Source organism: Pelodiscus sinensis, chromosome 2 (assembly GCF_052426305.1).
Source record: "Pelodiscus sinensis isolate ZL-2025 chromosome 2, ASM5242630v1, whole genome shotgun sequence".
In the NCBI taxonomy this organism is placed as follows: domain Eukaryota; kingdom Metazoa; phylum Chordata; order Testudines; family Trionychidae; genus Pelodiscus; species Pelodiscus sinensis.
This window is the reverse complement of record NC_143053.1, coordinates 1785269-1797923: the sequence shown is the minus strand read 5'-3', so window position 1 is coordinate 1797923 and position 12655 is coordinate 1785269. Positions and strand designations below refer to the sequence as shown.

General features: G+C 69.8%; 1 protein-coding gene across 2 annotated transcripts in view; it reads right to left on the bottom strand.

Annotated features, from left to right (window-relative positions):
- Positions 1-6144: 6144 nt before the first annotated feature.
- The window catches only part of MAF1 (MAF1 negative regulator of RNA polymerase III), a 28550-nt gene continuing 22039 nt past the window's right edge, over positions 6145-12655 (bottom strand). For both annotated transcript variants that reach the window (XM_075916604.2, XM_075916603.2), the window contains exons 3-8: positions 12418-12546; positions 11851-12016; positions 9598-9719; positions 9069-9188; positions 8652-8771; positions 6145-8503 (exon numbers count right to left, since the gene is read on the bottom strand). In XM_075916604.2, the coding sequence (XP_075772719.1) occupies positions 8482-8503; positions 8652-8771; positions 9069-9188; positions 9598-9719; positions 11851-12016; positions 12418-12546 (679 nt within the window). In that variant the 3' untranslated portion in view covers positions 6145-8481. The remainder of the gene's footprint in view (positions 8504-8651; positions 8772-9068; positions 9189-9597; positions 9720-11850; positions 12017-12417; positions 12547-12655) is intronic.

Below are 12655 nucleotides of genomic sequence, written 5' to 3'. Positions count from 1 at the left end.
CCCCCGGCCTCACACCGATCCCCCCCCAGAGCCCCACTGACATCTCCTCCCCCGGCCTGACACCGAGCCCCCCCAGAACTCCACTGGCATCTCCCCCCCTGGCCTCACACCGATCCCCCCCCAGAGCCCCACTGGCATCTCCCCCCCGGCCTGACACCGAGCCCCCCCTAGAACCCCACTGGCATCTCCCCCCCTGGCCTCACACCGATCCCCCCCCAGAGCCCCACTGGCATCTCCCCCCCGGCCTGACACCGAGCCCCCCCTAGAACCCCACTGGCATCTCCCCCCCGGCCTCACACCAATCCCCCCCCAGAGCCCCACTGGCATCTCCCCCCCGGCCTGACACCGAGCCCCCCCCAGAGCCCCACTGGCATCTCCCCCCCGGCCTCACACCGATCCCCCCCCAGAGCCCCACTGGCATCTCCCCCCCCGGCCTGACACCGAGCCCCCCCCCAGAGTCCCACTGGCATCTCCCCCCCGGCCTCACACCGATCCCCCCCGAGCCCCACTGGCATCTCCCCCCCGGCCTGACACTGTGCCCCCCCCAGAGCCCCACTGGCATCTCCCCCCCGGCCTCACACCGATCCCCCCCGAGCCCCACTGGCATCTCCCCCCCCGGCCTCACACCGATCCCCCCCCAGAGCCCCACTGACATCTCCTCCCCCGGCCTGACACCGAGCCCCCCCTAGAACCCCACTGGCATCTCCCCCCCCGGCCTCACACCGATCCCCCCCCAGAGCCCCACTGGCATCTCCCCCCCGGCCTGACACCGAGTCCCCCCTAGAACCCCACTGGCATCTCCCCCCCCGGCCTCACACCGATCCCCCCCCAGAGCCCCACTGGCATCTCCCCCCCGGCCTGACACCGAGCCCCCCCTAGAACCCCACTGGCATCTCCCCCCCGGCCTCACACCGATCCCCCCCCAGAGCCCCACTGGCATCTCCCCCCCGGCCTGACACCGATCCCCCTAGAGCCCCACTGGCATCTCCCCCCCGGCCTCACACCGATCCCCCCCAGAGCCCCACTGGCATCTCCCCCCCGGCCTCACACCGATCCCCCCCCAGAGCCCCACTGGCATCTCCCCCCCGGCCTGACACCGAGCCCCCCCCAGAGCCCCACTGGCATCTCCCCCCCCGGCCTCACACCGATCCCCCCCCAGAGCCCCACTGGCATCTCCCCCCCGGCCTGACACCGAGCCCCCCCCAGAGTCCCACTGGCATCTCCCCCCCGGCCTGACACCGAGCCCCCCCTAGAACCCCACTGGCATCTCCCCCCCGGCCTCACACCGATCCCCCCCAGAGCCCCACTGGCATCTCCCCCCCGGCCTGACACCGAGCCCCCCCCAGAGCCCCACTGGCATCTCCCCCCCGGCCTCACACCGATCCCCCCCCAGAGCCCCACTGGCATCTCCCCCCCCGGCCTGACACCGAGCCCCCCCCAGAGTCCCACTGGCATCTCCCCCCCGGCCTCACACCGATCCCCCCCGAGCCCCACTGGCATCTCCCCCCCGGCCTGACACCGTGCCCCCCCAGAGCCCCACTGGCATCTCCCCCCCGGCCTCACACCGATCCCCCCCGAGCCCCACTGGCATCTCCCCCCCGGCCTCACACCGATCCCCCCCCAGAGCCCCACTGACATCTCCTCCCCCGGCCTGACACCGAGCCCCCCCTAGAACCCCACTGGCATCTCCCCCCCGGCCTCACACCGATCCCCCCCCAGAGCCCCACTGGCATCTCCCCCCCGGCCTGACACCGAGCCCCCCCTAGAACTCCACTGGCATCTCCCCCCCTGGCCTCACACCGATCCCCCCCCAGAGCCCCACTGGCATCTCCCCCCCGGCCTCACACCGAGCCCCCCTAGAACTCCACTGGCATCTCCCCCCCTGGCCTCACACCGATCCCCCCCCAGAGCCCCACTCGCATCTCCCCCCCGGCCTGACACCGAGCCCCCCCTAGAACCCCACTGGCATCTCCCCCGGCCTCACACCGATCCCCCCCCAGAGCCCCACTGGCATCTCCCCCCCGGCCTGACACCGAGCCCCCCCTAGAACCCCACTGGCATCTCCCCCCCGGCCTCACACCGATCCCCCCCCAGAGCCCCACTGGCATCTCCCCCCCGGCCTGACACCGATCCCCCCTAGAGCCCCACTGGCATCTCCCCCCCGGCCTCACACCGATCCCCCCCAGAGCCCCACTGGCATCTCCCCCCCGGCCTCACACCGATCCCCCCCCAGAGCCCCAGTGGCATCTCCCCCCCGGCCTGACACCGAGCCCCCCCCAGAGCCCCACTGGCATCTCCCCCCCGGCCTCACACCGATCCCCCCCCAGAGCCCCACTGGCATCTCCCCCCCGGCCTGACACCGAGCCCCCCCCAGAGTCCCACTGGCATCTCCCCCCCCGGCCTCACACCGATCCCCCCCGAGCCCCACTGGCATCTCCCCCCCGGCCTGACACCGTGCCCCCCCAGAGCCCCACTGGCATCTCCCCCCGTCCTCACACCGATCCCCCCGAGCCCCACTGGCATCTCCCCCCCGGCCTGACACCGTGCCCCCCCAGAGCCCCACTGGCATCTCCCCCCCGGCCTGACACCGATCCCCCCGAGCCCCACTGGCATCTCCCCCCCGGCCTCACACCGATCCCCCCCAGAGCCCCACTGGCATCGCCCCACCCCCGGCCTGACACCAAGCCCCCCTCAGAGCCCCACTGGAAGCCGATCCCCCTAGAGCCCCACTGGCATCTCCCCCCCGGCCTGACACCGATCCCCCCCTAGAGCCCCACTGGCATCTCCCCCCCGGCCTGACACCGATCCCCCCTAGAGCCCCACTGGCATCTCCCCCCCGGCCTGACACCGATCCCCCCGAGCCCCACTGGCATCTCCCCCCCGGCCTGACACCGATCCCCCCCGAGCCCCACTGGCATCTCCCCCCCCGGCCTCACACCGATCCCCCCCAGAGCCCCACTGGCATCGCCCCACCCCCGGCCTGACACCAAGCCCCCCTCAGAGCCCCACTGGAAGCCGATCCCCCCCCAGAGCCCCACTGGCATCTCCCCCCCGGCCTGACACCGATCCCCCCTAGAGCCCCACTGGCATCTCCCCCCCGGCCTGACACCGATCCCCCCCCCAGAGCCCCACTGGCATCTCCCCCCCGGCCTGACACCGATCCCCCCCTAGAGCCCCACTGGCATCTCCCCCCCGGCCTGACACCGATCCCCCCCGAGCCCCACTGGCATCTCCCCCCCCGGCCTCACACCGATCCCCCCCAGAGCCCCACTGGCATCGCCCCACCCCCGGCCTGACACCAAGCCCCCCTCAGAGCCCCACTGGAAGCCGATCCCCCCCCAGAGCCCCACTGGCATCTCCCCCCCGGCCTGACACCGATCCCCCCCAGAGCCCCACTGGCATCTCCCCCCCGGCCTCACACCGATCCCCCCCCAGAGCCCCAGTGGCATCTCCCCCCGGCCTGACACCGAGCCCCCCCCAGAGCCCCACTGGCATCTCCCCCCCCCCCCCCGGCCTCACACCGATCCCCCCCCAGAGCCCCACTGGCATCTCCCCCCCGGCCTGACACCGAGCCCCCCCCAGAGTCCCACTGGCATCTCCCCCCCGGCCTCACACCGATCCCCCCCGAGCCCCACTGGCATCTCCCCCCCGGCCTGACACCGTGCCCCCCCAGAGCCCCACTGGCATCTCCCCCCCGTCCTCACACCGATCCCCCCGAGCCCCACTGGCATCTCCCCCCCGGCCTGACACCGTGCCCCCCCCCAGAGCCCCACTGGCATCTCCCCCCCGGCCTCACACCGATCCCTCCCGAGCCCCACTGGCATCTCCCCCCCGGCCTGACACCGATCCCCCCGAGCCCCACTGGCATCTCCCCCCCGGCCTCACACCGATCCCCCCCAGAGCCCCACTGGCATCGCCCCACCCCCGGCCTGACACCAAGCCCCCCTCAGAGCCCCACTGGAAGCCCCCCCCAGAGCCCCACTGGCATCGCCCCACCCCCAGCCTGACACCGAGCCCCCCCCCCCCAGAGCCCCACTGGCATCTCCCCCCCGGCCTGACACCGAGCCCCCCCTTAGAACGCCACTGGCTCTGGGGAAGCTCGGCCACAGGTGGGGGGGGTTCGGGTGGCAGGCCAGGGCGGTGGATGCCCAGGCTGGGGGGTGGCACCTGCAGGGGGGAGCCCGGTGTCAGGCCAGGGGTGGGAGCTGCCAGTGGGGTTCGGGGGGAGCTCAGTGTGAGGCCGGGTGCCGCCCCCCACCTGCTGCCGGCCCCCCCACAGAGCCAGCGGGTGTCCTCCCCCACCCCGGCCTGCCACCCAAACTCCCCCCCCAGCTGCGGCCGAGCTCCCCCAGATACCCAGCACCAGCTCTTACGCCCGCCCCACCCACCCTGCCTGCGGCCAGAGCGGGACGGGCAGGTCGCCGTGGAGACGGTTCTGTGTACGGCCAGAGGCTTCCTAGCGCCGCCCGGCTGGGGGCAGGTGTCTGGCCTGGGGGGATTGGTGCTGGGGGGGGCACAGGCACCTGATCTGGGGACTGGGCATCAGGCGGCCTGAGAGCTCTGCAGGCACTGGGGGGGGGGGGGGGGCGTGGGGCAGCCGGCCTGAGAGCTCTGCAGGCACTGGGGGGGGGGGGGAAGCGTGGGGCAGCCGGCCTGAGAGCTCTGCAGGCACTGGGGGGGGGGGGGGGGCGTGGGGCAGCCGGCCTGAGAGCTCTGCAGGCACTGGGGGGGGGGCGTGGGGCAGCCGGCCTGAGAGCTCTGCAGGCACGGGGGGGGGGGGGGCGTGGGGCAGCCGGCCTGAGAGCTCTGCAGGCAGTGGGGGGGGGGGGGGGGCGTGGGGCAGCCGGCCTGAGAGCTCTGCAGGCACGGGGGGGGGGGGGGGGAGGAGGACCTTGGGTATCTGGCCTGGAAGGATGAGTGCTGGGGCCCGAGGCGGAAGGCGTCCCAGCCCCACAGCAGCAGGCCCGGTTTCCATGGCCAGCGGGGAGCCCACAGGGCGCCCGGCTCACGCCCCCAGGAGGCTGCCAGGGCCTTGGGCTGTGCTAGGACAGTGCCGGCTGGCTCGTATCCTGCTGGCCTGGGCTGGCAGCGGCTGTGCACGAGCCCATGGCCTAGACTGTCCCCCTCGACCCCCAGCCCCTCTGCCAAGCAGCCTGCTTCCCACACCCCACCCTGCCACCGCCCAGCACAGACGTGCCCTGACCCCCCAGCTGCCGGGGGGTGAGATTTGCGCACAACCCCTGTGGGCTCTCCCCCGCTGTCCCAAGTTGGGAGGAGCTTCCAGCAACAGCCGCAAACCCGCTGCCCCAGCCCTCCAGGCACCCTGGTGCCAAAGACCTGGCCGAGCCAAGCTGGGGCTGTAACGGCTGTAAAGGGGGCCGAGCGAGGGCTCGGAGAAACGCTGGCGAGTCGCTGATTCCGCTCACGCCATGCGGGGGCATTTCTGTAGGGCAAGTTGTAAGCAGGACGCCCGGCCGGCCTGGCGCCAGGAGGGCTCGTCGGGGCAGCACCTGACCCCACGTGCCCCTCGGGCGCTGCCAGGCCCCAGCGGAGGACCGTTGCGAGCCGCATGGGGCATGGCCGCTCTCGGAGAGGCTGCTGCCTTGGTCTGGCTCTGCAAAAACCAGGAGTCCTGCAGCACCAAACGGGGCAGCAGCTTCTGTGGGTAAACCCAGGAGTCAGCTGCCTCCGCCAGCGGGTCCGCCCGAAGGTGCCTGTTTCGAAGGACCGAGGGCTGCAGGGACGGGGGACTCCTCGGGGACAGTGCTTTCCACAGCAAGAGGAGTGGGGCTGGCCCTGGGGCAAGGGTGTAAAGCGGGACCTGGCGCCACCTCCATCCCGACTTGCAGAGCGGAGCAGCCTCCGTTCCCCGCCGGCACCGGGCACCGGGCGATGGGACGGTGAGCGGATTCCTTCGCCCGTTTTCCTCTGCGTGACGAGCTCCAGCCGGGAGACGCTGCCCCTTCAGGCCGACACGCGGAGGCTCCAGAGCGCGTGCTGCCGGGCAGGGGCACAGGGGAGGGGTGCGGAGGAGCAGCCCTGCTGGGCAGCTGCCATTGCCCCACCTGGAGGAGCAGGGATGGGGATCCCCCCCCTGCAGACCCTCCTTCCCCGGCGCCCTGGGGGAGCCTTTCCAGGAAGAGGGTCAGTCACAGACAAACTTTATTGGTGTAACGATACATCGCTATGCAGTAAAGTCAAACCTCACGGGGGGCAGGAAACCGGTGCCTGGCCCCGGCCCAGCAGTACAGGCGCCCGCCTCCCTGCCAAGGAGCAGCCCGACTCGGCAGCAGTGCAGGGGACAGCCGCTGCCCCTCCCCGCCAGGAGGCCAGCTAGGCACCACTGGGGCCAGATGGTGGACACTGGGCAAAGGCAGGAGCGGGAATGCCAGCTGCTGGGTAGCTGGGCTGGGAGCTGGCCCCAGGGCTCCCAGCTGGGGCCCCACACTGGCCCAGACTGAACGCTAGGGGGCTGGCTGTGCTCGCCAGCCCTCCGCCCTGACCCCCCCGGCCACGCTGAGCGGGTGGCCGGACTCCCAGCGCCCAGGGACCCAGCGGGGCCGGCTCCCCGCAGCCCGACGCCAGCCACAGCCCAGCCCAGAGGCAAGCGGGACTCCCGCCAACGAGCCTGCAGGCTGTGGGCGCAGCGTGGCCAAGGCTGCGGCCAGGGGGGCCCCGACCGGGGGGCAAGCGGCTGCGGCCCTCGCTCGGGGAGAGAAGCGGCCCCTGGGGCACGGCCGGTGGGACAGGGCACCCCCCTGGAGGTGTCCGCAGCAAGGCCCCAGGTACAGGGAGGCAGATGGTTCCTGCCAGGACGGCTCGTTAGCAGAGATGCACAGGCACCTGGCGCCCCCAAAGCACCAAGCGCCCCACAAAGGGCAGGTTCTAGGGCAGCGAGCCGTCCCCTGGGCTGGCTTGGGCGCAGGGCGCTCGGGCTGCAGGGAAAGGTGGGGCCGGGCCCGGGGGGCGCTCGGGCTGCGGGGAAAGGCGGGGCCGGGCCCGCGGGGCGCTCGGGCTGCGGGGAAAGGCGGGGCCGGGCCCGCGGGGCGCTCGGGCTGCGGGGAAAGGCGCGGCCGGGCCCGCGGGGCGCTCGGGCTGCGGGGAAAGGCGCGGCCGGGCCCGCGGGGCGCTCGGGCTGCGGGGAAAGGCGGGGCCGGGCCCGCGGGGCGCTCGGGCTGCGGGGAAAGGCGGGGCCGGGCCCGCGGGGCGCTCGGGCTGCGGGGAAAGGCGGGGCCGGGCCCGCGGGGCGCTCGGGCTGCGGGGAAAGGCGGGGCCGGGCCCGCGGGGCGCTCGGGCGGCGGGGAAAGGCGCGGCCGGGCCCGCGGGGCGCTCGGGCTGCGGGGAAAGGCGGGGCCGGGCCCGCGGGGCGCTCGGGCGGCGGGGAAAGGCGCGGCCGGGCCCGCGGGGCGCTCGGGCTGCGGGGAAAGGCGGGGCCGGGCCCGCGGGGCGCTCGGGCTGCGGGGAAAGGCGGGGCCGGGCCCGCGGGGCGCTCGGGCGGCGGGGAAAGGCGGGGCCGGGCCCGCGGGGCGCTCGGGCTGCGGGGAAAGGCGGGGCCGGGCCCGCGGGGCGCTCGGGCTGCGGGGAAAGGCGCGGCTCACCCAGCACCACTGTGCTGCCAGCTCTGTCCCTGGGCATGTTGTCAGGGGAGGAGGCGGCTGATAAGCAAGCTCAGGTGGACAAGGCTGGAGCCAGGGGCAGCCTCAGCTCCCTCCCAGGGGCTGGGGGCCCAGCTCCCCAGCAAGCTACCCCAGGAGGAGGAGCCGCAGGGAGAGGGCCTGCTGGGCCTGCTGCAGGCACCGTGCTAGTGCCAGGGTCCCCGGGAGAGCAGGCTGCCCTCCACCCCACTCCTGCTCTGGCACGGGGAGAGCCGGGGCACCAGGCCTGGCGTGCCGAGAGCAGGCTGCCGATCGGGGCCAGAGGGGAGGCTGGAGCTAAATCAAAGCACGAGAGACTCAAGGGTGCTGAGCAGAGCCTCGCACCCGGCCCCGGCCCCGCAGCCTCCAGGGGGGTGGAGCAGGCTCCCCCAAGTCAGCTGGGTTTCAAGACAAAACCCAGCAGCCCCCGGCTCGGGGAGCGGCCCAGGGCAGTGCTCCGCAGGGCGGCTGCTACAGCCCATGCGGCGAGCAGCAGCCAAGCAAGCCCGAGGCCAGAGGGGCACAGGTGGCTCGCCAGTTCCCAGAGCAGATCCGGATCGGGCGGGGTGGGGCGGGGGCCCCGCGGCTGCCAGGGCAGGACAGTTTCTGGGCACCACGAGTGCAGAGGTGCCGGAGTGCAGCCGGGGCAGGACAGTCAGTGCAGCCAGCAGATCAATTCCTAAAGTGCAGCGACGCGTCTGCAGCCCTGCTCGAGTCTCTGGCAAGCCGGAGCCCAGCCTCACGCCGCGCGGGACCTGCTGCTTTCGCTCGCAGGGCGGGGGCAGGCGCTCTGCTCCCGCCGAGCGGAGACGCTGCGCTCTGTGGCGGGTCCTTGGCGCGCAGCCGTTCACATGCAGATAACCTGCACCCTGCAAAGAAGCACAGCGGTCACTGCTCCGCCGGCCACCGGGCACCCCACCCAGGCCACGGCCAGGCAGCCTCCAGGGCTGGAAGCTCTGCTCCCACGAGAGCAGACAGGACGCACAGCCAGGAGCCTACCCTGCCCTGCACACCCACCGGTCCTCCGCGATACCGCTGCCTTCACTGTCGCGGGCGCCCACGCCCCCCTCCTGGTCGTCTTCCCCGAGGTCCATGTCCAGCTCGTTCCCTGCCTCCGAGCGCGGGTACGTGGAGCCGCTGGGGAAACCAAGCGCAGGAGTGAGACCAGGCAGCTGCCTGAGCGCAGGATCCCTGCCTCCCGCTCTGCTGAGCGCCCCAGCTGGCAAGGGTGGCTGCCGGGCCCCTCCCTGGGGAGGCAGAGCGCCCATGGCTTTGGCGAGGGAGGGCAGCGGCGCCAGGCAGCGGCTCCTGGCCACACGCTGCAGGCCGAACCCAGGGGCCTGGCGAGGCAGCACGGCTGGTGCCAGGCCAGGTGGTGCCCGGCAGGGGGCTGCTCTCAGGCAGCAAGCGCTTCCCACAGCCCGGCAGCCTGACCTGATGGAGCGGCAGGTGAAGAAGACAATTCTCTTCAGCCTCTTGTTGTAGAAGAAGTAGTTGAAGGACCAGAGGCTGCCTTCTTCGCCGAAGGGGTCCGAGTCCAGGTCTGGGTTGTAGCTGCAACACCAAAGGGGAGGGGTGAGAGAGGCTAGGGTTAGGGTTAGGGTTAGGGTTAGGGAGGCTCACAGCCCTCCGCCCAGGCACGCTGCCCACTCAGGCCTGACGGAGCAGAGCCGACCCGTGGCACCAGGCCAGCCCCCTCCGCAGCACAGCCCCCAAGGCAGGCAGGCGCTGCCGGGAAACTGAGGCAGGCTCTAGGCCGCCGGGCCAGCAGTCCTGGCTGAGCCAGGACTGAGAGCTCGTGGTGGGAGGGGGATCGTCCCTTCCCGTCTGCCTGGGCACAGGGATCGCTACAGCCAGGCCAGCGGCAGCAGATGCTCCCCACGCCCAGGCCAGCCGCGAGGAGAGCCCTGGCTCTGCATTCCCCGGGGCGTGGGCTGCCCATGCCGCGGGCGGACACACAGACCTGTAGATGTCACACTCGGACAGACAGATCTCCTCGTCCACAGCATCCCACAAGAGCGGTTTCAGGGCATTGAAGTCCTCCCGGACGGCGGAGAAGAGGCTGCAATTCACAGCATTCACCACCTGGAGGAAAGCAAGGCGGCGCGGGTCAGGGCCCTGGCCTTCCCGAGAGGAGCAGGGCGGCCCCTCCCCAGAGCTCTGTGCTGGCCGGCCCAAGGCCAGGCTCCGGGGAGGAGCCGCTGTCTCCCACGCGCCTGCTGGAAGCCCGAGCGGTAGGCAAAGCCCCTCTCCGGCAGGAGAACCGGGCGTGTCGGAGCCATGCCGAGCGGGGACGTGCTCCGGCTCCAGGGCGACGGGCAGATCCCCCAAGGACACGTGGGAGAATTTCACTCCAGGAGCGGAGGGGGCAGAAGGGCAAGGGGCCTGGTGGGGGTTGGGGCTGGAGGGGGCAGAGATCTCTGGGGAACGGGCAGGCTGCAGCCCCTCTCCGAGCGGGGGGGGCAGAGATTGAAACCAGAGGCAATGGGGTCGGGTTAGAAGTTCCAATAGAAAAGAACAAGTTAAAAATGATTTCGAAAAGGGAGAGTCTGCACGGCCCCAGGGCAGAGGAGGGGTCTGAGCCTCTAGCGACCAGCTGTGAAAAGTCAGGGAAGTCGGGAGAGATTCCAGAAGCCTGGAAAGGGGCAAGTCTAGTGCCCAGCTATTCGAAGGGAAATAGGAACAGCCCAGGAAACTACAGACCGGTCACTAACTTCTGTGCCAGGGAAGATAATGAAGCAAGTAATTAAGGAATCCATCTGCAAATATCTGGAAGAAAATAGGGTGACAGGGAACAGCCAGCCTGGATTTGGAAAGAACAAATCGTGTCAAACCAATCGGATCGCTTTCTTTGACAGGATAACGAGCCTTGTGGCTAAGGGAGAAGCGGTGGCCATGGGATACCCAGACTTTAGTAAAAACAAAAGGAAAAACTACGCAGCATTTTAAAGACTAACAAGATGGTTTACTAGGTGATGAGCTTTCGTGGCCAGACCCACTTCCTCAGGTCTGCTACATAGTTGTTCCTTTTGTTTTAGCAAGATCAGACTAACACGGCTCCCTCTCTACTACTAGACTTTAGTGAGGCATTTGACACAGTCTAGCATGATCTTCTTAGCAATAAACTAGGCAAATACAACCTAGATGGGGCTGCAGTAAGGTGTGTGCAGAACTGGCTGGAGAACCGTTCTCAGGGAGTAGGTATTAACGGTTCAGTCATGCTGGAAGGGCAGAACAAGTGGGGTTCTTCGGGGGTCTGTTTTGGGGCTGGTTCTGTTCAAGTTCTTCATCAATGCTTTCGATATTGGCATAGAGAGGATGCTTATTAAGTTTGCAGCTGATCCCAAGCTGGGAGGGGTTGTGAGTGCTCTGGAGGATGGGTCAGAATTCAAAATGACCTGAACAAACTAGAGAAATGGTCTGAGGCAAATAGGGTGAATCCCTTTCGCACACACAGAACGGGAAGCGACTGTCTAGGAAGGAGTCCGGCAGAAAGGGATCTAGGGCTCAGAGTGGACCACAACCTCAATAGAAGTCAACAGTGTGACCCTGGGGCAAGAAAAGCAAACGTGATTCTGGGCTGCACTGACAGAGTGTGGTGAGCCAGACACGAGGAGTCGTTCTTCCGCTCTACTCTGCGCTGGTTAGGCCTCAGTTGGAGTCCTGTGTCCAGTTCTGGGCGCCGCATTTCAAGAAGGATGAGGAGAAATTGGGGAGGGTCCAGAGAAGAGCAACGAGAATGATGAAAGGCCAGAGAACAGGAGCTAGGAGGGGAGGCTGAAGGAACTGGGCTGGTTTCGTTTGGAAAGGAGAACACTGAGAGGGGACACGAGAGCGGTTTTCAGTATCTAAAAGGGGGTCTCAGGGAAGGGGGGAAATTGTTCTCCTTGGCCTCTGAGCACAGGACAAGCAGCAAGGGGCTTAAACTGCAGCCAGGGAGGTTGAGGTGGGACATTAGGAAAAGCTTCCTGCCTGTCGGGGGGCGACACGCTGGGATACGTTGCCTGGGGGTTGTGGAATCTCCTGGAGCTGTCTCAGAGCAGGCTGGACACTCCTGCCAGGGGTGGCTCAGACAGTGCCGGGTTCTGCTGGGAGGGCAGGGGACTGGACTCTTCCCGTTCTAGAGCCCTGAGTCTGTGATGCCAGGCCCGAGGCCCCGCACACTGGAGGGAGCGAGTCCCGAGATCCCCGCCCCGGCGGTGTTGCTGGCCCGTACCCAGTTGAGGCTCGGCTCCCTGCTGAACTCGTGGCTCTTGGCGGCGCTGAAGTCGTAGTCGGGCCGGAAGGACTCGTTGAGGGTGGCGATCAGGTAGAAGAGGGTCTTGCGGCTGCACTTGTCACTCAGGGGCCCCTCCTCGTCCCCACTCTGACTCTTGCAGAGCCTGCAAACACAAGGCAGCGAGGCAGGCAGCTGCTCCCGCGCCCCGCCCCACCCAGGGAGAGGGAGCCTGCCTGAACAAAGAGCTCCCGGCTCCCCCAGGGACATTCCCAGAGCCCAGCAAACAGGGCTCAGGCCCGGGGGGTGGGGGGAGCATTTCGCAGAGTGCGAGCTGGGGGGGACTGTGCACGCACCCCCACCCGAAGGCCGGCTCGCCAGGCTTGGCACGCCCGAGCCCAGCGCTGGGCGCCCACCGGACCAGCACGCACGGCTGCGTCTCAGCGGAGGGCTGGGGAGGAGGGAGCACTAGCCCAGGCTGCCTGTGCGCAGCGGGCCGAGAGCAGCTACCCCGCAGTCCAACAGTGGCCTTTGCCGAGCCGATTGCTTCCCGCGGGGGCAGCCTACCTGCTGGGGCTGATGCCCGTGGTCTGCGGGGGCGACAGGGCTTCCAGGACGTGTGGCTGGCCCTCTTGGCAGAACTGCTTGAACATGTGCTTGTCGTCCCCCGCCATCTTGCAGGAGTAGCTCTCAATCCTGCAAGAGAGTGCCCTGCATGAGTGGCGGGCAGCCGCCAAGGCTGCACACGGGCCGCGGCGCCAGCGTGGCTACTTCTCGCACAAGACTCCAGCGCTTGTGCAAGGTG